Consider the following 27,440-nt stretch of genomic DNA (forward strand, 5'->3'; position numbering starts at 1 on the left):
TCTGTTAGCTTCATAAGAAAAAGCAAACTGTTTATGGGAATATGTACTCACATATGTGTAAAACAGTCAGATGCTGCAAAATAATTTGAATACGTTGCATTTTAGCATCAGACTATTGGATTCGTTTGACTGTAAGAAATACATACTTAAACAGATTACAACTTTTTATGCACTATTTGAAAATAGTGTATCTGTGTAAACGTAAAAACATTATAATTTTGTTAACAATAAGTATATACAGTGATGATCATATTTATTGGCACGGTAAAATAAAAGTTAAGTTTTTTGCAATTATGTTTGTTGTTCCTTTGTTATTTATTTTTTTCTAAAATCCGATTGCTGCACCGGAAAGGCCAGTTAAAAATACATAATATACTTTGTTATTTTCTTTAATTTAATCCCTTTTTTAGAATTTATTAGACAAAATTTAACTTTTATTTTACCGTGCCAATAAATATGATCATCACTGTACATGCATTATATTGGATGTCTTTTAAGATGACAAAAATGCTGAACAAGAATGTTATTCCTTTTTAGTATGTTTTCGCCTATGCCGTAACATATTATCTTTTCTTCTAAAAGAACAACAACATACTTCACAAGAATATGGTTGTTCTCCAGTATGAGTTCGTAAATGTTGCAACAGGTGTTGCTTTTGTATAAAAGAATAGCCACAAATTTCACAAGAATGTGGTCTCTCTCCAGTGTGTGTTTGCATATGCTGTAACATATGTTGCTTCTGTGTAAAAGAAGAGCCACATACTTCACAAGAATAAGGTTTTTGCCCAGTATGTGTTCGCATATGAATAACCAAGCTGTGTTTAGTTGTAAAAGACCAAGCACATACTTCACAACTATATGGTTTTTCTCCAGTATGTGTTCGGATATGAATGACCAAGCTTTGTTTAGTTGTAAAAGAGGAGCTACATACTTCACAAGAATATGGTTTCACTCCAGTATGTGTTCGCAAATGTATAAGCTTATCTGCTTTTGTTGTAAAAGAAGTGCCACATATTTCACAAGAATATGGTTTCTCTCCAGTATGTGTTCGCATATGTCTCAACAAATACTGTTTCCTTATAAAAGAATGACCACATACTTCACAAGAATATGGTTTTTCTCCAGTATGAGTTCGCATATGAATTACCAAGCTGTGTTTAAGTGTAAAAGACCAAGCACATACTTCACAAGAATATGGTTTTTCTCCAGTATGTGTGCAGATATGATTGACCAAGCTTTGTTTAGTTGTAAAAGAAGAGCCACATACGTCACAAGAATATGGTTTCTCTCCAGTATGCGTTCGCAAATGTCTAAGCTTATCTGCTTTTCTTGTAAAAGAAATGCCACATACTTCACAAGAATATGGTTTCTCTGCAGTATGCGTTTGCATATGAATGACCAAGTGTTGCTTCTTCTTGTAAAAAGAGCCACATACTTCACAAGAAAATTGTTTCAATAGTGTTTCATAGTTAGAGTTCATTTTTAAAGTTTGATATTTGAGTTTTTATTTCAATTTGTCTCAGTGTTTTTTTAATTTTCTGTTTAGTTTTAATGGATGTAAAATTTAATAGATCGTTGACGATCATTTATATTTTTCTCATGTTTCAATATAAACCTAATAGGATATTAAAGGTAATTTTTTTTTTTTACAGAGTGATCACCACTTATCAAGGCCCGGAAGCCACTCAGGGATAAGGGTTATTGCAAGTACATTACGTTAGTGATGAGATTTGCTGAAATGTTTACTTAAGGGGGCGGTTCATTAGGAATTTGTTAACATTGGACTTGAAGACAACCAAGTTGTAGTCCGGAGGGAAGCAGGCAGACGGAACAGAGTTCCACAGGCGTGCAGTTCTAAGAAAGAAGCTTTGTTCATGGAATCTGCGTTTTGATTTAGGCACAGCTAGACGGGTGTTTTTCGTGAAAGATTGGCGAGGGGGGGCCAGAGATTGGAGTTCAGACGAGCATCTGCCATGGAAATAACGATAAAACAAGGACAGGCTCGCAACGTCTCTTCTGTGGGAGAGAGGTTGCAGGGTGGAGAAAAGGGCATCCCCCACTAAGCCACGAAGTCTATTTTGTACTCTGTCAAGGCAGGATAGGCTGTCCTTAGCAGCTCCCGCCCAGATATGGCAACAGTACTCCATCCTTGGACGTACTTGGCTTTTATATAGATAGAGAATTGCATCCGTAGTGAGATATCTTCTGGAGCGGTAGAAGGATCCCACCATCTTTCCAGCGACCTTGGCAACAGACTTGATGTACGTGTTCCATTTCAGATCAGGAGTAATTGATTATATATGTGCGTATGTGAGAGAGAAAGGATTTTGCATTCTTTAGTGTTCCAGCTTACTAATCAGTCCATAGACTTTACCAAAATAGATGTTAATAAGGGAATAATATATTTAGTGAATGTTTAGTTATCTTATAAGATGATATTTATACTTAATGTAAAAACGAAATGTATACAGATGTCTAGAATTCGATGAAATGGCGATCATTTTTTGAGTATTTAAATAGATGATTCTATAAAATTAACCGTGTTTGCAGCGCAAAATATCAAATTGGTTTTTATTATCAGCTGTATATTGCTATCTCGTTTGTTTTGTGGGGTGATGCCTGAAATACTGGCGTTATTAAAAAGTACATTAGTCATATGCATTTGTGACGATTTTAATAACTAGTGTCTTATTTAATAAGCAAAACATTAAGAAACAATGCATAGACCGTAAATGTTTTCAATATATTATAATTATTGGATTGTGTAGTGGACTTTCGGTCAGCACTCAAAGCAGGCATTGCTGCCGATTCCGCCAAGAGCTATGCTGCAACTTTTTTGAAGGAAAAACTGAGGAAATAGTCTTCCCAATCTTCTGTCTCGAATCCTGTTCGTAGCGCCATATTGGATTGTGTAGTGGACTTTCGGTCAGCATTCAAGTTGTGGATAACTTGGCAAAGACTAAAGTTACCTCTCATGAAAGAGGAGAACTATTTATGGCACAATGGGAGATTCCATTGTGCACACATGGGCCAGTCTATTCTTTGGATTATGATTGGCTGAATCACCTGATTGAATATGCTTGTACATAAATACAAGCCCTCAGTCCAGCTCAATCTGGTGTCAGTCTTGTGCATAAGCTGGACCCTTGGTAAGGGTTGCTGTTATTATTATTATTATTATTATTATTATTATTATTATTGTTCTTGTTGTGTGTTATTGACTACTACAGTTCTTTTGATTATTCTACAATAATAAAATTTGATTTGATAAAGAATAGTTCAGAAGGATATAAGTTGCTTCCTTTTCCGGCTTTAAACTTTATGCAATTTGCATTTGTTTTTCCTTTTATTGCTTGCTGAGTGTCCTGCAAAAAAATTACAGAAATTATGTTTATTTTATAAATTTTCTTTACAAAAAATATTTTTCTATGCTAAGGTACAGACAAGGCTATAACCAAAATTGAAATAATGTCCAGTTGTAAATGAATTTAATTTTGTAATTCGAAATATGAGAATATGTGTTGCAATATTTACTCATTTTTAGTGTTTATCAATAAATGTAATGAATCAAGCAATTCGTTCCCGATTCTCTTGATTAAAAAAATGTTATGTTTAAATATTATAAGTAATTGAAGGATATATTAAAATTACCAGAATTACTCGCAAATTGCTGACATGCCCTTAAAGTAACCAAATTTTCATTCTTAATAATTTGCATATGTGTCATATGTATTTGTATATTTCATGAATTCAGATATGTAATTCTAAAAATATAAGTATGAACATATATTGTCTTATTTTAAAATCGAATTTTTCTTAAAAACATTTTCCACAATAAATATAATAAAACTATGTTTCGCACACAGATTAAATAAAATTGAATTAAATATTATTTTCTATTTAATATCAGTAATATGACATTATTTTCTATTTTCCGAGTATATCGTAAAAATAATTAATTTTATTTTGAAAATATTGTGTAAAGAATAATTTATATACAAAAAGTAAAAGTTAACCTTTTCTTTTAAGCATTTTTGAATTATTTTACTTTGTGTTAAAGTATAAAAGTATACTAAAGATATAAGATTTCAGAAATTAACTTTTCTTATCATTAAATAAAGATTAGTTTCTGTAAAGTCCGTAAGATTAGACTCAAATTTTATAAAATATTAAAATTACAATATTTTTTTATAAAATCAAGAATTTTTTTCTAAATTTATCTACATTTATTACTTAATTGGAATAACTTATTGAGATGAGTATTATTTTTTAATTTTATTTATTGCACACTATTATCCTCATCTTTTTAGTTATTGTTTCATGATGTTTCGGCCAACTATTCTGCTGGCCTTCATCAGGTGGTATCCGCAACAGGATAGGAACTCTGAATCTCCTAACTACATAAAAAGCAGTTACTGCCTCTCATAGTTGTTGAATATTTTGCATTTTAGCATCAGACTATTGGATTCGTTTTACTGTAAGAACTACATACTTAAACAGATAAAAACTTTTTATGCACTATTTGAATATACTAAAATAGTGTATGTGTGTAAAAAGTAAAAACTTTATAATTTTGTTTACAATAAGTAAACACATGCATTATTGGATGTCTTTTAAGATGACAAAAATACTAAACAAGAATGTTATTCCTTTTTAGTATTTTTTCACCTATACCGTGACGTATTATTTTTTCTTCTAAAGGAACACCCACATACCTTACAAGAATATGGTTTTTCTCCAGTATGAGTTCGTAAATGTTGTAACAGGTGTTGCTTTTGTATAAAAGAATAGCCATATGTTTCACAAGAATGTGTTTTTTTCTCTTTTTTTTTCTTAAACTTTTTCTTCTAGGGGATGGGACATCCAACCAGATGTCTGACATTTACCCCTATTTTAGTGAGTCCAACCAAGAGATCTTTTCAGGATTCTAGCCGTCCCTTTCAGTGCAATCGTTTGTATTTCACTTGCACTTGGTTCACCAGGTATGCTTGCTATGTACTTTTTAAAGTTCTTTTTCATAAGCCCAGTTGCTCCTATGATGACTGGTATAATTGAAACGTCTTTTAATTTCCAATTTCGTTTCATATCATACATAAGTCCTTGATAATTTGTTATCTTTTCCCTCTCAGCTCTGTTAAGCCCTGTATCATTGGGTACACTGACCTCTATTACAGTTTGCCCAGTATGTGTTCGCATATGAATAACCAAGCTTTGTTTACTTGTAAAAGACCACGCATATACTTCACAAGAATATGGTTTTCCTCTTTGGTTTTATTTTAATTCAGTCGAAATTCTCAAAATTCAAGGGGCCAACGACCTGGAGCTAACACTTGAAGTATATTTCCTCTTTTTTTTCATTTTTCTTAACCTATTTCTTCTAGGGGATGGGACATCCAACCAGATGTCTGACATTTACCCCTATTTTAGTGAGTCCAACCAAGAGATCTTTTCAGGATTCTAGCCGTCCCTTTCAGTGCAATCGTTTGTATTTCACTTGCACTTGGTTCACCAGGTATGCTTGCTATGTACTTTTTAAAGTTCTTTTTCATAAGCCCAGTTGCTCCTATGATGACTGGTATAATTGAAACGTCTTTTAATTTCCAATTTCGTTTCATATCATACATAAGTCCTTGATAATTTGTTATCTTTTCCCTCTCAGCTCTGTTAAGCCCTGTATCATTGGGTACACTGACCTCTATTACAGTTTGCCCAGTATGTGTTCGCATATGAATAACCAAGCTTTGTTTACTTGTAAAAGACCACGCATATACTTAACAAGAATATGGTTTTCCTCTTTGGTTTTATTTTAATTCAGTCGAAATTCTCAAAATTCAAGGGGCCAACGACCTGGAGCTAACACTTGAAGTATATTTCCTCTTTTTTTTCATTTTTCTTAACCTATTTCTTCTAGGGGATGGGACATCCAACCAGATGTCTGACATTTACCCCTATTTTAGTGAGTCCAACCAAGAGATCTTTTCAGGATTCTAGCCGTCTCTTTCAGTGCTATTGCTTGTATTTCACTTGCACTTGGTTCACCGGGTATGCTTGCTATGTACTTTTTAAAGTTCTTTTTCATAAGCCCAGTTGCTCCTATGATGACTGGTATAATTGAAACGTCTTTTAATTTCCAATTTCGTTTCGTATCATACATAAGTCCTTGATACTTTGTTATCTTTTCCCTCTCAGCTCTGTTAAGCCCTGTATCATTGGGTACACTGACCTCTATTACAGTTTGCCCAGTATGTGTTCGCATATGAATAACCAAGCTTTGTTTACTTGTAAAAGACCACGCATATACTTCACAAGAATATGGTTTTCCTCTTTGGTTTTATTTTAATTCAGTCGAAATTCTCAAAATTCAAGGGGCCAACGACCTGGAGCTAACACTTGAAGTATATTTCCTCTTTTTTTTCATTTTTCTTAACCTATTTCTTCTAGGGGATGGGACATCCAACCAGATGTCTGACATTTACCCCTATTTTAGTGAGTCCAACCAAGAGATCTTTTCAGGATTCTAGCCGTCCCTTTCAGTGCAATCGTTTGTATTTCACTTGCACTTGGTTCACCAGGTATGCTTGCTATGTACTTTTTAAAGTTCTTTTTCATAAGCCCAGTTGCTCCTATGATGACTGGTATAATTGAAACGTCTTTTAATTTCCAATTTCGTTTCATATCATACATAAGTCCTTGATAATTTGTTATCTTTTCCCTCTCAGCTCTGTTAAGCCCTGTATCATTGGGTACACTGACCTCTATTACAGTTTGCCCAGTATGTGTTCGCATATGAATAACCAAGCTTTGTTTACTTGTAAAAGACCACGCATATACTTAACAAGAATATGGTTTTCCTCTTTGGTTTTATTTTAATTCAGTCGAAATTCTCAAAATTCAAGGGGCCAACGACCTGGAGCTAACACTTGAAGTATATTTCCTCTTTTTTTTCATTTTTCTTAACCTATTTCTTCTAGGGGATGGGACATCCAACCAGATGTCTGACATTTACCCCTATTTTAGTGAGTCCAACCAAGAGATCTTTTCAGGATTCTAGCCGTCTCTTTCAGTGCTATTGCTTGTATTTCACTTGCACTTGGTTCACCGGGTATGCTTGCTATGTACTTTTTAAAGTTCTTTTTCATAAGCCCAGTTGCTCCTATGATGACTGGTATAATTGAAACGTCTTTTAATTTCCAATTTCGTTTCGTATCATACATAAGTCCTTGATACTTTGTTATCTTTTCCCTCTCAGCTCTGTTAAGCCCTGTATCATTGGGTACACTGACCTCTATTACAGTTTGCCCAGTATGTGTTCGCATATGAATAACCAAGCTTTGTTTACTTGTAAAAGACCACGCATATACTTAACAAGAATATGGTTTTCCTCTTTGGTTTTATTTTAATTCAGTCGAAATTCTCAAAATTCAAGGGGCCAACGACCTGGAGCTAACACTTGAAGTATATTTCCTCTTTTTTTTCATTTTTCTTAACCTATTTCTTCTAGGGGATGGGACATCCAACCAGATGTCTGACATTTACCCCTATTTTAGTGAGTCCAACCAAGAGATCTTTTCAGGATTCTAGCCGTCTCTTTCAGTGCTATTGCTTGTATTTCACTTGCACTTGGTTCACCGGGTATGCTTGCTATGTACTTTTTAAAGTTCTTTTTCATAAGCCCAGTTGCTCCTATGATGACTGGTATAATTGAAACGTCTTTTAATTTCCAATTTCGTTTCGTATCATACATAAGTCCTTGATACTTTGTTATCTTTTCCCTCTCAGCTCTGTTAAGCCCTGTATCATTGGGTACACTGACCTCTATTACAGTTTGCCCAGTATGTGTTCGCATATGAATAACCAAGCTTTGTTTACTTGTAAAAGACCACGCATATACTTCACAAGAATATGGTTTTCCTCTTTGGTTTTATTTTAATTCAGTCGAAATTCTCAAAATTCAAGGGGCCAACGACCTGGAGCTAACACTTGAAGTATATTTCCTCTTTTTTTTCATTTTTCTTAACCTATTTCTTCTAGGGGATGGGACATCCAACCAGATGTCTGACATTTACCCCTATTTTAGTGAGTCCAACCAAGAGATCTTTTCAGGATTCTAGCCGTCCCTTTCAGTGCAATCGTTTGTATTTCACTTGCACTTGGTTCACCAGGTATGCTTGCTATGTACTTTTTAAAGTTCTTTTTCATAAGCCCAGTTGCTCCTATGATGACTGGTATAATTGAAACGTCTTTTAATTTCCAATTTCGTTTCATATCATACATAAGTCCTTGATAATTTGTTATCTTTTCCCTCTCAGCTCTGTTAAGCCCTGTATCATTGGGTACACTGACCTCTATTACAGTTTGCCCAGTATGTGTTCGCATATGAATAACCAAGCTTTGTTTACTTGTAAAAGACCACGCATATACTTAACAAGAATATGGTTTTCCTCTTTGGTTTTATTTTAATTCAGTCGAAATTCTCAAAATTCAAGGGGCCAACGACCTGGAGCTAACACTTGAAGTATATTTCCTCTTTTTTTTCATTTTTCTTAACCTATTTCTTCTAGGGGATGGGACATCCAACCAGATGTCTGACATTTACCCCTATTTTAGTGAGTCCAACCAAGAGATCTTTTCAGGATTCTAGCCGTCTCTTTCAGTGCTATTGCTTGTATTTCACTTGCACTTGGTTCACCGGGTATGCTTGCTATGTACTTTTTAAAGTTCTTTTTCATAAGCCCAGTTGCTCCTATGATGACTGGTATAATTGAAACGTCTTTTAATTTCCAATTTCGTTTCGTATCATACATAAGTCCTTGATACTTTGTTATCTTTTCCCTCTCAGCTCTGTTAAGCCCTGTATCATTGGGTACACTGACCTCTATTACAGTTTGCCCAGTATGTGTTCGCATATGAATAACCAAGCTTTGTTTACTTGTAAAAGACCACGCATATACTTCACAAGAATATGGTTTTCCTCTTTGGTTTTATTTTAATTCAGTCGAAATTCTCAAAATTCAAGGGGCCCATGACCTGGGGCTAACACTTGAAGTCTATTTCCTCTTTTTTTTTCATTTTTCTTAACCTATTTCTTCTAGGGGATGGGACATCCAACCAGATGTCTGACATTTACCCCTATTTTAGTGAGTCCAACCAAGAGATATTTTCAGGATTCTAACCGTCTCTTTCAGTGCAATTTTTTGTATTTCACTTGCACTTGGTTCACCGGGTATGCTTGCTATGTACTTTTTAAAGTTCTTTTTCATAAGCTCAGTTGCTCCTATGATGACTGGTATAATTGAAACGTCTTTTAATTTCCAATTTCGTTTCATATCATACATAAGTCCTTGATACTTTGTTATCTTTTCCCTCTCAGCTCTGTTAAGCCCTGTATCATTGGGTACACTGACCTCTATTATGGTCGCTTTTTTTTTTCGCTGTGTTCGGATATGAATGACTAAGTCTGGTTTCCTTGTAAAAGAAGAGCCACATACTTCACAAGAGTATGTGTTCGCAAATGTATAATCTTATCTACTTTTCTTGTAAAAGAAATGCCACACACTTCACAAGAATGTGGTTTCTCTCGGTATGTGTGCGCATATGTGTCAGCATATACTGTTTTCTTACAAAAGAATAACCACATACTTCACAAGAATATGTTATTTTTCTTTTTTTTATTTTACTTCAGTCGAAGTTCTCAGAAATCAAGGGGCCCACGACATGGGGCTAACACTTGAACTCTATATGAGATACACAGATATTCGAATGTTCCATTAAAGTTCGTTATCTCTCAAACACTGAGTTAGTAAAGAAATTAGGAACATAATTTTCCTCTCCCCAATTAACCATTTTTATACGTTGTAGTATATCTTTCATGTTGGTTTCATGGTCTTACTGGATTCCAGGACAAGAATTTATCTAGTCTGGTGGAGTATCCAGCTTCGTGTTATTACTTGAGGTAATATCACTTGGAGAAGGTGCACCATTCCTCGGAAAAGCTCTGGGGTAGCCGTAATGAGTAGATCTTATTTGGGCTGCGAATACTATGTGATTTTGAATATTTGGTCAGGGTTTACTTCTATGGAAAAGTATCCTCATGCCAGATATTTCTGACAAACCCCTTTATAGAGAGACCTTAGACACTCGAGGATAGTGTCTAGTAGACATTCAAGTTCTCTCCCTCTAGTATGATTTCGCATATGAATGACCAAGTGTTGCTTGTTTGTGTAAAAAGAGCTAAGGTATAGACAAGGCTATAAACAAAATTGAAATGATGTCCAGTTGTTGAGAAGTCTAATTATTCGAAATATAATGAGAATATTTGTCGCAATATTTATCTATTTTTAGAAACACTATTAAACTAAATATTCACAAAAAACTTCAAAATTAATGAGTTCCAAAATAAAATAATTTACATATTCCAAAATATTTTTCATAAATAAATAGTCATATTTAATTGTACTAAATTAGGTAATTTCTTTCACTTGAATCATAAAAGAATAAATTGTTTTTGGAAGAAACAATTGAGATTGCAAGTTAATGTAACATTATTATCTGGCAGTTAAAAAACAACATTACACATTAATACCTTTGTCAAAAAATTGTTAAGTAATTGACAGATAAAAAAATTAAAACAGTTTTAAATGAAATTCAAAAATGTTCTGACATAAATAATAAATTTATAAATGCATTATCATATGTGATGAGATGTATTTTTTGGTATTAAAGAAAAAACTTAGGAAACGTAAGTCATATTTTATTTGGGTGATTCAATTACTTTATTAAAATCAGTTTAGCTTATACATGTAAATACTTATTTTCAAAGAAAATGGAAATATCTAAGGTGTTAAAAAATTGCCGGCTAAAAAAAAAAAACAGTTTTAAATGAAATTGAAAAATCTTTTGGCATAAATCATAAATTTATATATGCATTAGCATATTTGATGAGAAGTATTTTTTTTATTTAATAAATCATTCAGGAAACATAAGTCATATTTTATTTTAATGACTTAAAATTAGTTTTGCTTATATAGATATACAAGTTGATTATCATTTATTTTCATATATTACATTGGTTGCAAAATTTTTATTTTTAATGAAAATGATTTTTTTTTGTGAAAAGCAATATACAGATTTAATGATTATTTTATTGCTTTTTATCTTATTTATGAACCGTTAAAGTGATCATGTTTTAAAAAAGTTGTTCACAATACTGTTGACTCAGTTTTTTGTGTGATGAATGTCTACAGTCCACGCTGCAAGAAATTGCAAGAGACAAAGTCTATTAACCTAATATAATAAACATTGGGTCGATTATCTTACATATAAATGGCTATTGTAATTGTAATAAAAATGATTTTTGGGCCAAGTTCATATTGAATATTGTTTTTAAATAAATAAATGCTAAGGAAAACCTTAAAAGCAATGATGATAGTTCATTACTTTGTTCTAACTTCTTTCTGAACAGTACGGATTAAGGACACTTTGTTCTACTTCCAATATTTTTTTTATTCAATTTTTCTCCCCAAACAAGGCACAGTGCCACTTTGAAGCAGGGGGCTACTATCAGGGACTTAATTTGCAGGGGCATTATGAAGGGAGATGAGTAGAAAGATGTTTGTTCACATTACACTTAAACTTCTGCATATCAGTGCAGTTGGGAAAGCAGAATCCCGGAAGGGAGTTCCAAAGACCTGCAGCTCTGGGGAAGAAACTATTGGAGTAAAAGGCTTTCTTGCACCTAGGGATCTCTACTGTAAAGGGATGAGACTTAGCAGCTTGTCGGGTTTGTCGGGGGTAGTTACGTCGAGGAGGTACAAGTGTTTGCAGTTCGTCAGAGCATTCACCATTAAAGTATTTGTAGAACAAGCAGAGGGATGCAACATCTTGTCGATGGGACAGAGGCTGAAGCCTAGATGACAGTTCAGGACCTATCAGGTTGGTGACTCTCTTTTAAACCCTGTCCAGGAGCGAGAGACAAGCAGCAGATACCCCAGCCCAAAGGTTACAACAGTACTCCATACATGGGCGAATGGTGGCCTTATAGAGGTACAGTATACTTTCAGGCGTAAGTAGTTTTCTAGCATGGTAGAGGGAGCCAACCTTCCTTGCAGCAGCCTTGTTCCAGTTCATGTTCTCTGTAAACGTTAGGCCTAGGAGTTTAATATGTTAATATCCATCTTTGAATCCATACATCTTTCATTTTCAAAGCCGATGAAGATATGGCAGCAGCACATAATATATATCGAAAGCCTTTGATAATATCTAGCATAACGATTTTTATATACAAAGATTAGTTCCAACACTATTATTAAAAATGATTTAATACAGAGTGGAACGATAAAATTTTCACCTGAGAAAAGACATGATTCAATTTCCATTTGATGAAAACCGGTTTTCTTTTTTGTTGCGGACCATCTAATAGTTGTACCATTATGACTGCCTTCTATCATGTCTGAAAGTTGCACAATGTTCAACGAGCGAGATCGGAGATATGCTGCTGTACAACTCATACTCTCTACCGATTAGAATTACGACAACAGGATCATTGCCAGGATCAAAATGCATGCCAGGATTATCAAAATGCATGCCAGGATTATCAAAATGCATGCCAGGATCAAAATGCATGCCAGGATTATCAAAATGCATGCCAGGATCAAAATGCATGCCAGGATTATCAAAATGCATGCCAGGATTATCAAAATGCATGCCAGGATCAAAATGCATGCCAGGATTATCAAAATGCATGCCAGGATCAAAATGCATGCCAGGATTATCAAAATGCATGCCAGGATTATCAAAATGCATTGCTGCATTACCATCAATAACAGGGACATGTGCAGGGTGATGAAGACAATGTTTACAGAGTTATGGTCATTGGTGTGGTTCAAAGTGAGGGCCCACATCATGTCACCTCACATCTCAAAGTCGTCTTGTATGTAAACACCAGTGTATACCTGGATGTGCTGATGAGTGTGGTGATCCCACTGCTACAATCAGGTAGCTGCTGGCAGACCATATATGTGGCAGCAAGACTTGGCGCTGGCCCACAAGTCCAAAGAGACCCAGTCTTTGCTTCATAAGGAGTGCTACAACTTTGTACCTTTCTCTCACTTGCCCTCCTCTTCTACCGACCTGAAACTACTGGACTAATTCATTTGATGATACATTGCGAACTTCATCAACATGGCTACAACACAAAAGCCAGCCACTGCTACACTCATGTATTTGCTGAGTGCTTGTCAGCACTTGTGGAAAAGCCATGCTTCCAGTTCCAGATACACATTGAGGCAGGGATTGAGGGTGAAGGCGGCTACATTGAATAGATACCAGCTGTACTACATAATAAAGTTACCTGAATTAATCTCTATATAAATAAAATGAACTCATTTTTTCCTGTCTGATTTTGACATTAATAGGATTAAAAATCAAGATATTTCATGCAAATATAATATGCACGAACGGCAGAACAATATCTGAGGTGTGTTATAGGCTTATTATTTCTCAAATTCCTCGATAATCTTAGATTTCTATACTTTTTCTGCTGAGAAGTCACGGCCAAAATCGGTTAAGATCAATGGAAGTGGTAAAATATTTTCTCTCTAATAAATTCCTTCTCCCCCTGCCACCACTTAACACCATTTGGGGATCGTTCACAAGGAACAGTTGAGAAGAGAACACCAGTTTGGCTTCGTAGTTCTTTCATGTGAAGTTGTTTAAAATCACTAAATTAAGCTGCAGTGCTCTGTGGCGTAGTGGTTAGCGTGCTGGACAATTCACATTATATTTTCACGTTCGCGCCGACCTACCGTAGTCGTTTTTTTTTTTTTTTCCCTAAACAACTGGAATGGACTTTTCTTGGTGGCCGAACTGTTAACGTTGCAGATGTTTTTTTTTTTGTTTTTTTTCACTTTATTTTCCTACTTTTACTCATGACTCCGGGTTTGATCCTTCCTACTTACCTACCATAACATTTTTTAACCCCCCCCCCCGTCCCGGAAACAAACACTCGGGCAACGCCGGGTACACCCGCTAGTAAAATTATAAAATAGAGCTGTAGTTTTGTTTTCTGTAGCATGACACTTTTATCGTTCTATTCTGTATAATCAAATCATTGTTAAAGAAACAATAATCTCAGGTGATAACCCTATGTATGTGTGTGTGCAGTCAGCACCAACTCTATTCACGGTGTAACCGGCTTCATGGGAGTATGAAATTCATGGGAGGAGTAAATTCACAAGTATTCCCCAGTCGCATGTATAATAACCCTATATATATATATATATATATATATATATATAGTACTAACTAGCTCTACCTACGTATTGAGCACTTCTGAAGTAAATACTTAGTTTACGCATAAATCTATACCTTTGTATATTAAGTTTATGTGAGTAAATTATGTGCTTATATATATATATATATATATATATATATATATATATATATATATATATAGCCAGTAGAGTTTAGTTTCCTAGAAGTACATCCAATGAAACAACATGTGTCTACCAAAGAGTGCTCAATGAGTGAACAGAGCAGGTATATTAAATTTATTTATACAAACATTAATGGCTACATATGTGCATACATGTTTCTGTAATCACCCACGTTGGGGGATTACGTCTTCAGGCCAAGAATTACCGTAAAAAAAAAAAAAGTATATATATATATATATATATATATATATATATATATATATATATATATATATATATATATGAGACTAATGCGAATGAAAGGTGTCAATCCTTAGGATTTTTATTATTCCAGATTTTCATAAATGAAAGTCCTGATGCAATTGTGTCTTAGATAAATATTTACTGCTCTATCCTTTTATCCTCAACATGTAGACAAAACAAATGCATACATATCCAAGACAATGATAGAATTTAAAGAGGATGACCTCCAGTTTGGAGTAAAATGAGACGAAAAATAGGTAAGATGTATTGCTAAATGAATGATACATTCCTTGGAAAGTTATAAGAAACCTTTCTGACCATTATTCAAACTTCTAGGATTTAACATGACTTGAAGCAAATGTACAAAATAACTTGTAAAAATGTCACAATCAATTTGAGCCACTTTCACTGTACCAGCAATTTATTAAACTAATCAGTATCCTATATATAGGTTTAAAAATAGTATTAAAATCTAATACGTTTCAAACACTTAATTTTATTTGTGATGTTACAACTTTGTATTAGTAAAATGTTTGAAAGAAATAACACAATCAAAAGGGTACTTACTCCTTTTCCGTAAAAAGCAGAGGTATCTCGCCTACTTTAACTATGTCATTGTACTTCTTTCATCTTCTTGCAATAATGGCATAGGATTGATACGTAAAACACGATTTTAATAACACCTGCATCATGGCTGTCAAGCCTTCTTGGAACCCTACAAAATTAAAATTATAGTCACAATACTAAGGAGTCAGAAATTGACTTTTTGAATGCAGTTTCAGAATTTACTTACAATGCTGAAACCAAGTATATTTTCAATTCATAATTTTTACAATGGCTTGAGGCTTTTCATCATGAATTCCTAACACCTTTGTAGAACAGCAATTGCTTTTAAACATCGTATACAATTGTTTCTAAGAAGCTAAAAAAAAACAGTAAGACAATTTTATCACCTATGCTGGGCCTGTGAATCACGAGTATGAGAGAGTAAATTATCAAACGATTATAAAGACCAAAATGTTTAAACTTCGTAGCAATCAACAATCCTCAAACTAATTAAAAAACACATTCCAGACGTGAAAGAAACAAAGCATCACAGTCCAGGATTGGACAAAAGAAGACAACAGGTTCTTAAAGTTAAGAAAAGCCAATAGTTTTCTCCAACAACAATCTATATTTGTAAGAATCGCAAGTAAGTCACATTCATTCTAGCTCAAAGAAAACTCCATAGTTTATGTTTTGACCTTGTGGTGAATGGCACTAGTGGGTTTTTTTTGTCCATTCAAAAACCACAAGTGCCAGGTGTGCAATAAACGTGACCATAAAGAAAAGTTTTGTAATCCCCCAAAAGCTGAATTTCCTGATCGTCCAACAGATAGTATTCTGCTCACTAAACATAACCAAATAAATCAATGGAGAAAATCAAATTTCAAAGTTGGTTTCAAATCTTGCAGAAAATACATCAGAGTCGATTTAAAGAAAATACTAATTAATTTTATAATTTGACATATCATCTGATATTACCTTTATTTCTCGGAATACATGTATAAAGTTGTAAACCTGATCAACTAAAAACAAACATATTGACCATAGTGCACCTGGAAAGGACAATTGTCCCAACTAGCCACGATAACGTTACTTTCTCACCAAGATAGCTAATTGCACTGCTATTATAATTTGCACCAACTCATAACTTTGATGTTGTCTTTCAACTGCCAAACACTGGACCTGCAGCCCTCCCTAATTCACCCTTCTTTATGCAGCCTATCTGGTTATATGCAAACTAATGCCTTTATATTTTAAACCATTGTTTGTTTGGTTTGGTTGTTTTTGTTAATATCAACCCTTTTTACGTTAGTTAAATCCAATGATTTTGAAGAAACATTTTTAAATAGAATTTTTTTTTTAAGTCGATTTCTATGTAACTCATAGTTGGGACTCTAACAGCTACTACCACTCCAAGCCAGAGTGGGCCTGGGAGCAATGGCAATTTAAGGGTGGCTCCACACTCCCCAAAGCTCGCAAACTATGGCCTCACCATCGGATAGAGTTTAAGATCATATCAAGAACATAAACCATATATAAAAAACATTAACGGAGTAAAATTTTTACTCATTAAATGTCGATTATATTCTTAATCGGAAACTTTTCTGCATCATCTCACCATGCCAATTACCATGTGTTCGTTTTCTTATAGAAAATTTTAATCATTTTATCTATAGTAGTTTAGTTCAGTATTTTACTTTCAAAAGAGAAAAGTAAGTTCTTATAAATGCTATGTAAAATTCAGTCTAATCAAACAGTCTTCTCGTGATTAAATGTTCAATTCACAGTATGCACCCTACCAAAAAATGCAATTGTAAATTACTTAAGCCTTTTCCGCCTATGGCTGACTGAACCAGAGCATACTAATCTATTGATTTAATAAAGGGTTCTGATCGAAATTCAGTACAGTGTTCCGAGTTCAACAGAAAGATTCTCATGGCCAAAAAGTTACACATAAAGGTTAAAGATAATATTTCTCTAAAACCTTGTGAAAATAACATGCAAGATGACAACTGTAGTCCTAATAATACAGAATCTATAGCTTATAACTGCATCTAAAAATTTACAAACAAAATGTTATTTGAAGCGCAAATATATTTCATAATATAATTCATATCATTGTATTATAATTCATATAATTGTTTTATAATTTATGATTGTATTATAATTCATATGATTATATTATAATTTATACGATTGTATTATAATTCATATAACTGTAATTTACTTCACATACGATTGTATTATAATTCATGTGATTGTATTATAATTCATATAATTGTATTGTATAATAATTCATATTGTATTATAATTAATAAAATTGGTTTATAATTTATACAATTGTATTATAATTCATATAATTGTATTATAATTCATATAATTTTACTTTAATTGATATAATTGTATTGTATAATAATTCATATAATTGTATTATAATTCATAAAATTGTTTTATAATTCATAAATTTGTATTATAATTCATATAATTGTATTATAATTCATATAATTGTATTATAATTCATATAATTGTATTATAATTCATATAATTGTGCTTTAATTGATACAATGTTTTTGTTAGTAAATGCAATGCTTAGTTTACATGTAAATAAAGAAATAAATTTGAGAAAAAAATAGGTCGTACGAGAAGGGGGAGATGCATTTAATCTGAATCACTCCAACTGCATTTTTATTTATTTTTTTTTTTTTTTGTACTTCTGTCCGTTAGAGTTTAGGTTAGGGTACGTTAATAAACAAACAACGTATTTGCCACGGTTTAAATGTCGAATTTGTTTTCTAGGAAGTCGCAAATAAACTAAATAAAAAGAAAATTTAAAAAAAAACTACACAACTGGAGAGAATTCTATAAGATTATCATTCTCCATTTGTATCAACTGTTGGAGACGCCCCCACTGGCCCGCCGCCCTGTGCGGCACGGGTGACAAGATCAAAGTGTAGTATCTGTTCTCTGATACATACACAGCGATAGGCAGTGTTGTTCTGGCGACACATTCTCGTGGCCGGCGAGCTTGTTGGGTAGCGTTCTGTCCGCACCCCCACTTTGTCTGTCTTTCTCTGCTCTCCCCCCTCCCCCACGGGGGGGGATCCGAGCTGATAATTTACGACCTTCCCGCGAGGGAGGGTCGGAAACACTTTCTCTCTTCCCTCCACTAACTTCCCACTCCCTCTCTCAGTTCTATCTCCCCTCTTGCCGCCTTTGGCGCCACTTCTTTTTGGCGCCAAAGTCGGCTCCCAATTTGGACGTCGACTCCACGTCACTCATTTTGGTGAATTTATACAGGGAAGAGAGAGCTTTTATTCAAAAATGGACACCCCCAGCCCGGGGACCACCAATACAGATACCCCCAGCCAGGAGGCTACCACAAGAAAAACTGCTCCCCAAGAGGGCGACTCCCCAAAAAGGGGAGAAAAAACAATGTTGGACGGGGCATCTCGTTCCGGCAACAAAAATCAAGAGGCAGTAGCCCCAAAGGACGATAAGGGAGACAGTGCTCCCCAAGAGGGCGACTCCCCACAAAGGGGAGAAAAAACAATGTTGGACAGGGCATCCCGCTCTGACTACAAAAATCAAGAGGCAGTAGCCCCAAAGGACGATAAGAGAGACAGTGCTCCCCAGGAGGGCTACTGCCCCAAAAGGGGAGCAAATCAAGAAAACGAGGGGGCATACAGCCTAGACCTCCCCAAAACAAAAGGGGCAAAAGCTCCCAAGGACAATAAAGAGGACAACGCTCCCCAGGAGGCCGACTCCCCAAAAAGGGAAGTATTTCCTGGAAGAAGTATAGAGCAGGGAGAGTCGGTCCCAAAGGAAAGCGGAAAGGGAAATGCGCCTCAAAATAGCAACCCTTCCGCCAAGGAACAGCAAAAACAGTCCAACCTCACCAAAGATCCAACACCAACAAGAGGGTCGGCATGGGGGAAGACTGTAGAGAAGCAACTGTCCCCTCAAGAGTATAGAGACTTGTACTTGACCAAGTACAGACAATACATAGAGGGGGCAGAAATTAAACCAGTGCCAGGCGCTTGGGAGGCAATCGAAGACAGAGTGCTCTCCCTCATCATCTCGGATATGCCGGAAAACCGCCTTCTAGGGATGAAAAAGGAAGACATGGCAGGGCTCCTACACAAGCTAAACATCCCGGTATTATACCTGTACCAGAGGAGCTACGCCATGTGGGACATCCTCCTACCCACCAAGGAAGATGCGGAGAGACTCTCCCTACAGGAAAATAAGTATGGGAGAACAAAACTAAAGCCCGAATACCAGGGCAGGACAAGGTGCAGGTATTCAATGTACCTATGCAAATATCAGCAGAAATCCTGGGATCCTTCTTCACACAGTTCGGCGAGGTGGAAAAAATAACCCCAGTGCGGTCGAAAACCGGCATGCACTTGGGCAGCTACACTGTGGCCATGAGGCTAAAGAAAGAAGGCTTCCAGGCGATACCAGCACAGCTGACATTTAAGGAGGCAACTATGACAGTAGTAGTGGAGGGGCGTCGTCCGCACTGCTGGTTTTGCCAAAAACAGGGTCACATGGCCAAGAGCTGCCCTCAAAGGTCAAATCCTACTCAAGTGACACTAAAGGCGGTCCCAACCTCTGAGACAGCACCAGTGTCCAAACAGGCTGTCACAACTCCTGCAACCAGAGCACCAACCCCAGCACCGAGGAAACCCAAAACTGTGCAGGAGCCCAAAGGGGAGGAATGGATCACGGTAATGAGGCGGAAACGGAAGCCCACAATCCCATCTGCCACCGTCCCACAACCAACCCAACAACCGAGGCAGCAACAACAACAGCAGCCTCCACAACAGCCGCAGCAACAGCATTGGCAGCAGACACAGCAGCAGCAGCCAAACCAGCCGTTGAACCAGCCGCAGCAACAACATCAGCTGCCGCGGCCAATTCCACAACCAATGCCACGAAAACAGCAGCAACAACAAAAACAGCAGCAGCAGCAGCAACAGCCAGAACAGCAGCAACAAAAACGGCTGCAGCAACCAGAAAAGCAACAGCATCAACCGGAGAAACAACAATTAGAGGAGCAGCAACAACCAACGGTCCCCACACCAATTGAGACGGGGATCAAGCGAAGAAAACACTGCTCCTCTGAGGATGAATCTGCTAGTGAGAGGGAGAGGAACTCAACCTCACCACTCCCCGGTTCATTCAAAAGAATAAAAAAGAAAAGGAAAGGGGAAGAAAAGGCAGCCCCCACTCCCTGTGAGCATACACCACCTCTAACAACAACACAACCCACTTCCACCCCCATACCACATACTGCACCAACACTAGACACCGCACTAACACCAACACCAACATCAGACACCGCACCAACATCAGACACCGCACCAACACCAGACACTGAACCAACACCAGACACTGCACCAACACCAACACCAGACAACGCACCAACACCAACACCAGACACCGCACCAACACCAGACATCACACCAACACCAGACACCGCACCAACACTAACACCAGACACCACACAGACACTCGTCCCCACACCAATGCAAATTGAGCCGCCATCCCAGAAAGAAAAGAATGAACCCGGGAGGGGGAGAGACCCTTCAGATTCTCCCACTTACGGACTCACTCCAACAGGGACTCTCGCCCTCGAAACGAGAGAGGAACTTTATTCTGTAGACCCCCTGTCTGTGGCAATGGGCGTACCACACCGGCAGAGAAAAAATTTAAAACCTCTGCTGGACTGCCAACAGATAGGGGGAAAAGACGTTAATGTCCCCTCTAACTTCCCGGACGCCCCACGGCTAACAACTTTCGTCAGGCTTCCTGAGGCCTGCAAAACCAACGTGTGGACAATGCTGGAAGCCGCTGAAGGGGCTGGTCCGGGAATTGAACTGATTAGGAAAAATGACCCTTCCCTTGAGGAACTCGCAAAACAATGCAAGGGAAGGGTCCCAGTGTTGGTCCATCCGTCACTCTATAGGGCCCTTAAATTGACTTACCCTTTGGATGTCGGCGGCATTGTGAGAGAAGGTCAGGACATGAAAAACCTGACCACCTTGAGCATTGCACACAACGTCGGTGTCCTTTCCCCGGCTGACTTCGGAGCTGAGTGTAACACACCTTAAGGTAGGTACCATGGCTTTGAATTTGGCTAGTCTGAATGCGAGGGGCTTGAGATCATCGGGCCGGGCGGCTCGCCTCCGGCACGACCTCTTGTCCCTGGGAGTGGATGTCGCTGCGATTCAGGAGACGCATTTCGTTTCCTCTGTGGACTGTCAGGTGCTGGCCCGAGACTTTGAGGTTTTCTCAGCATATGGCAGCCCGCGGGGGAAGGGAGTTTCCGTGCTGGTTAAACGTACCCTGTCGGCGACGGTCAACGTTGTCCATAGAGATGCGGTGGGTAGGCTGGTTGTGGCCGATGTTGCCGTAAAAGATTCTGTGTTTCGGGTGATTGCGGTTCATGCGCCCAGCACCGCTCGTGAGAGGGTCTCATTCTTCAGTCAGCTTGACGCGTTTGTAGATTGTCGGAAGCGGGTAGTGCTAATGGGGGATTGGAATTCCATCTTAGACCCCGACATAGATAAGGTAGGAGGCGGAGCTAGAGGATCGGAGAGGTGCGAGTCCAGCCTGGCTGATCTGATGGCTAGATGCGGTCTGGTCGACAGGTTTCGGGTCGAGCATCCAGGGCGGGAGATGTGGACGTGGACCAATAGTGTTTCCTCCTATCCAAATACTTATTTGGACAGGATGTTAGTTAGAAGAGGCGAAGTAGACTTCTTATCTTGTCCCACGTTCACTTGGCTAGGCCAGACGGACCATAAATTAGTTATGGCCCGGCTGAAGCTAGGAAATAGGCCTAAGTTAGCGGGGTACTGGAAGTTAAACACCTCCCTTCTGGAGATACAAGACTTCCAAGATCAGTTAAGAGAATTGATTAAAAAGGCACTAGTGGGGGCGGTTACCGGGAGTAAGTGGTGGTTAGGTCTCAAAGCCAAGATCAGAAGCTTCTCCGTCAAGTATGCCCAGCGCCTCGCACTAGATAAGGCCAAGACGAAGAAGAAGCTAGAGCAGAAACTAGCCCAGGCTACGGGGGAGGGTGATAGGGTTAGTCAGGAACTAGCTAAGCAGGACCTTCTACGCGAGACTAGCGAGCGTTACGAAGGCCAAGTAGTTAGAGCTAGGCTTAGAAAGATAGGCAACGAAGCAGTCAATTCTGATGCAGACGTGCGCCGTGAGGTTTCTAGGCGTGGCTCGGACAAATACATTGCAAAAATCAAACATCCGAATGGACGCACCCTGGAATCGACTCGGGAGATCTGCGAGGGGTTTCGAGAACATTTCGAGGAGCGTTTTACGCAGCAGCCTGATCTTCCGGTTCTTGAGTTTAGCGACTATTTGGCCGACTCTCCCCGCCTCGAGGCGGCTAGAGCGGCTGGTTGCGAGGGCCGGGTGACGGAGCAGGAGGTCTTTACTGCGCTGAAGCAGGTCAGCTGTGACAGATCGCCAGGACTTGATGGTCTGCCATACGAACTGTACTTGAGGCTGTCGCCCATGTTTCTGCCTCTTCTGACGGATATGTTCAACCATTGGTTTGCTCAGGGATCCATCCCAGGGCAGGTGACCAAGGGAGTGATCACATTGCTGAAGAAAGGTGACGGGCATGGAGGGGAAGAGTTAGACGACTACAGGCCCATAACTCTGCTAAACACAGAGTTGAAGATTTTGGCCAAGGTCCTGTCGAATCGGCTGCAGGTTGTTATCGACGAGTTGGTTGAACCGGAACAGAACTACGCTGTGAAGGGGAGATCGATTCAGAACAACTTGCACCTGATCCGCATGATCCTAGAGGGGGGAATAGATGACGACACGGAAGCCGCGCTGATAAACTTAGATCAGTCCAAAGCTTTCGATAGGGTCGACCATCGTTTCCTGGCATCTGTCTTAGAGGCCGCCGGTTTTAAACCGGACTTTTGCAAGTGGATCTCCATAATGTATCGACAGCCCATGGCTGTCGTGCAAGTCAACGGAAAGCGCTCGAAACCCTTTGTTATCTCTCGGTCGGTTCGTCAGGGTTGTCCGCTGTCGCCCCTGCTCTATGTCCTGGCTTTGGAGCCTCTTCTCCGCAAGCTGAGACATGGGGAGGCAAATTCGGCCCTGCGCGGAATGGCTCTGCCTGGCGGCTCAGCTGCCAAGGTATCCGCTTTCGCCGATGATGTCACGATCTTCGTGTCGGGCTTCAGAGACATCGAGGTCGTGTCGGAGGCACTCACACAGTACGAAAGAATTACAGGGGCCAAGATAAACCGCAACAAGTCCGTAGGACTGCGGTTGGGCGCATGGAGTGGCAACGCAAACCTCCCTGCGCCCTTCAGCTGGACAGATGGCCCGGTCCGAATCCTCGGCGTGTGGTTCGGACCGGGTCTCCAGCTTGACAAGAATTGGTTGGAGGTACGGTCAAAGGTGGAGGCTGCAGTCAATTCGTGGCTTCCTAGGAAACTTTCCTTAAAGGGTAGAGCTGAGGCGTGCGCCACTTACGTCTTTCCTCTCATCCTTTACCGACTGGCCGTACTTCCCCTGCCTGCACAACACCTAAAAGCTCTTGTCGAACTCTTGTCCTCGCTCCTTTGGGACAGAGGAAGACACTGGGTGAGCAGACAGGTCTGTATTCAACGTCCGTGTGAGGGAGGCTTGGGAATGCCGGACTTGAAGTGTCATCGAGATGCTGAGAGGCTGGCCTTCCTGAGCCACTATATGCAGGAGGACCAACCGTGGCACCCCGTGGTTACTGCCGCCTTCCCCGACCTCGTTCTCGATCCTTCCATCGAGAGCCGTCGCAGGCCGCGGGGAGAATCTGCCTACATGAAAGAGTGCCGAGCCGCGCTAAAACGACTACCAAGGTCCAGTGACCTTGTGACTGCTACCCGTAGGGAACTCCACAGGGATCTAGTGAAGGGGGCCGCTGACGACCCGCTATGCGCGCGTTTGGGGTGGCAGCAGAGTGAGATCCGCTCCGCGTGGAGCTGGGCGCCAGGTTCGAGTCATCTGAACAATTCGGAGTTCTCTCTGACCTGGCGATTGGCCCGAAATGCACTTCCACTCAACAACATACAATGCAGTTCTGGGTTTCTGGAGTCGCCTGATTGTCCCCGTTGTGGGACAACGGCTGTGGAAACTACGGATCACGCTTTCTTCGATTGCCGCGAACTCCGCCAGTACTGGTCGTATGTCAGTGGGGTGACGGCTCGCATCGATCCTGAGCATCCTCGCCCAATTACTGTATCCAATGTTGTGGACAACGTGAGGCCACCGTGGGACCGGGAAAGACAAATGGTCTACGTTACGATTCTGGCCGTGGCGAGAATGGTGATTTGGACGTCGCGTCTGCAAGGTTGCCGGGGGGTGTTGTCTTTTTCTGATCAAGATCTGATCGCGTTCTTTAAACACCAACTATGGGTGAAGATCAGATGTGATAGAAGAAGGCTGCATCGCGCGGCATTTGACAGAAGATGGATACATGTGGCAAGTCTGTGTGTACGAAGAGGAGCCAAATTTGAATACGTGTTCCCCGCCTAGGTGTGGAACGCACAGTTCTGTAAAGTTAAATTAAACAAGTAGTCTCTCAGCTAGCTGAGTGTGTGTTCCATCCCTCCCCGATTAGGAAGCCTCCAAGATCCCCATCCCCTCTTACCTGCAATTTTTGTTTTCACCCCTTCCTCTAAATTTTACCCATCTTGGAGAAAAAGAAATACAAACTAACCTCCATCCCTTACCCACAAAAATTTTCTTTTCTCCATTCACCCCCATCTAGAGGGCATCCCCACCTAGAGACTGACCCGCAGAAGCGAGGTTCCTTTTACAAACCTAGTGGAACGGGCAGTCTATCAACTAGACGGGGTTGGGAGGGTCCTACTAATCACCTTTTTATTTTTTCTTCCCCCGCCCTCGACACAAATGAATTATTGTACCATTTTATTGTTATCTTTTTTGTTTTTACTCGTCAATAAAAAATGTTTTAAAAATTGGGAGTTACTAGGAAGTCCCACAATATGAAAGGGTGAATGCGGTATTATGGTGAAAGAAGATACTAGCTGGGAGAAACTTTTGACTTTGTTTAGTTCTGGAGTGACAAGGATGACCAACGACCCCCAAAATCCCCCCTTTTGAGTTGGCCATGTGCCTAAGTTTTTTGTTCACCGTTAATTTTACTGTATTTTTTTTAACATGAATAAAAGATTTAATATCTCAAAGTGTAGTATCTGTTCCGGCAGATGCTGCACTTAAGATAATTTGTACCAGTCAATGGAGGGGAAACCCTCTATACTGGGAACCGCCTGGGTAATACCTAGGAGGTCCACCCTCCCAGGCCTTGCCACCGGGCTTTCCGGTGGGGCAAGTTTATTGCTTGCTGCCTGAGGCGCCCCGACCGGGGAATGCCGACGGGGTTACTCAGGCAATTTTTAAAATTGCAGGAGTGCCCCTCCTTTAGGGGAGCCTGCGGGGTTCCCACTTTCCGGCCTTGTGCCACATAATGCTGATGTGGGCAGCATTTAAATAAAAACCCTCTATACTGGGACAATCGCCTGGGTAATACCTAGGAGGTCCACCCTCCCAGGCCTTGCCACCGGGCTTTCCGGTGGGGCAAGTTTATTGCTTGCTGCCTGAGGCGCCCCGACCGGGGAATGCCGACGGGGTTACTCAGGCAATTTTTAAAATTGCAGGAGTGCCCCTCCTTTAGGGGAGCCTGCGGGGTTCCCACTTTCCGGCCTTGTGCCACATAATGCTGATGTGGGCAGCATTTAAATAAAAACCCTCTATACTGGGACAATTATTATTTTTGATAACCAGAGTGCCCCCTTTTTGGGGAGCTGGTTTTTACCTCACATTAAAAACGGCCTTGTGCCTAATTTGCTCAGTGGGGGAGCAAATAAATACCATCATTCTCCATTTGTATGCTGACTATTTTTTATATCGAAAGCAAAGAAAAACAATTATGTTGGGCGGGTCCATCTGTTGGGGGGGGGGGGATAAAGGAACCAATAGGAGTAAAGAAAGCATGACGATTATATTCGCGTCAAAAGGGTAGGAGGTTTGTAGGAAGTAATTAAAACCTTAAGAAATGTATTTTTTTTTCCTTTCTGGCGAGTCGAATTTTAGTTGGCGACTAGACCAGGCTGTTTGCTTGCTCCGGCAAACATTTTTCTTACTATTGTTACTAGACCCGATTAGGGGATGGAGGGGGGTCCCTATAAGAATATTTCTTTTTTGCAATCCTGACGTTTGCCTGCTCGCCTTGGAGAGTCGCCCCCCCCCCTCTTCGGCCTATTTTTTTCTTTTTTCGACATTTTTTTTTAAAATAACATGTAAAAGCAATTCAATTACTTACTTTTTGTTTGCCAATTTGTTTTTTTTTAACAAAGAAACTATGAGGTAATTTAAACAAGACAAGTTTGACGGGTGGGAGCCACATTTAAAGATGGCGGCCGGAAAAGCAATTTCGCATAAAATTATATGTTTTTTTTTACTTTTGTGTCATTCCAAGTTGTTTTTGGTTTTTCTTTTATTATTATGTATTGTGTTGAATAAAAATATGATTTTATTGTTAAAAATCCCGAATAAATTTTTAACAATAGAAATGAAAGCAACTTTTTAGATACATTTCATGATTTTCCTTAAAATGTCATCTGTTTCCATTGTTCATTTTGGTATGTTAGGCAGGCTTCATCTTGATTCTAATTTTTTCTTCTTCTTCTTCTTCTTCTTCTTCTTCTTCTATTATTATTATTATTATAATTATTATTATTATTAATATTATTATTATTATTATTATTTCATTATTATTTTTTATTGTTATTATTATTTTTATTATTATTATTATTATTATTATTATATTATTATTATTTTTATTATTATTATTATTTATATTATTTTTATTTTTATTATTATTTTATTTTTATTATTATTATTATTATTATTATCATTTTTTATCATTATTATTATTACTATTATTATTATTATTATTTTATTATTATTATTATTATTATTATTTTTATTATTATTATTTTTTATTATTATTGTAGTTATTATTGTAGTTATTATTATTATTATTTTATTATTATTTTTTATTATTTTTATTATTATTATTATTATTATTATTGTTGTTATTATTTTTATTATTATTATTATTATTATTATTATTTTTATTATTATTATCATTATTGTTATTATTAT

The 27,440-nt window shown here is 38.5% G+C and overlaps 1 protein-coding gene across 1 annotated transcript; it reads right to left on the minus strand.

Moving 5' to 3' along the window:
* On the minus strand, window positions 1-26,745 carry LOC145269553 (uncharacterized). The gene is made up of 3 exons (XM_080125306.1): window positions 26,596-26,745; window positions 15,243-15,390; window positions 1-3,365 (listed from the first exon to the last, which is right to left on the minus strand). Exon 3 carries the CDS (start codon window positions 1,478-1,480, stop codon window positions 524-526), a length of 957 nt encoding a protein of 318 aa, XP_079981432.1. The 5' UTR covers window positions 1,481-3,365; window positions 15,243-15,390; window positions 26,596-26,745; the 3' UTR covers window positions 1-523.
* Between the last annotated feature and the right edge of the window lie 695 nt (window positions 26,746-27,440).

The sequence above is a fragment of the Euprymna scolopes genome, chromosome 45, assembly GCF_053919585.1.
Source record: "Euprymna scolopes isolate OS-2025 chromosome 45, ASM5391958v1, whole genome shotgun sequence".
Classification (NCBI taxonomy): Eukaryota; Metazoa; Mollusca; class Cephalopoda; order Sepiida; family Sepiolidae; genus Euprymna; species Euprymna scolopes.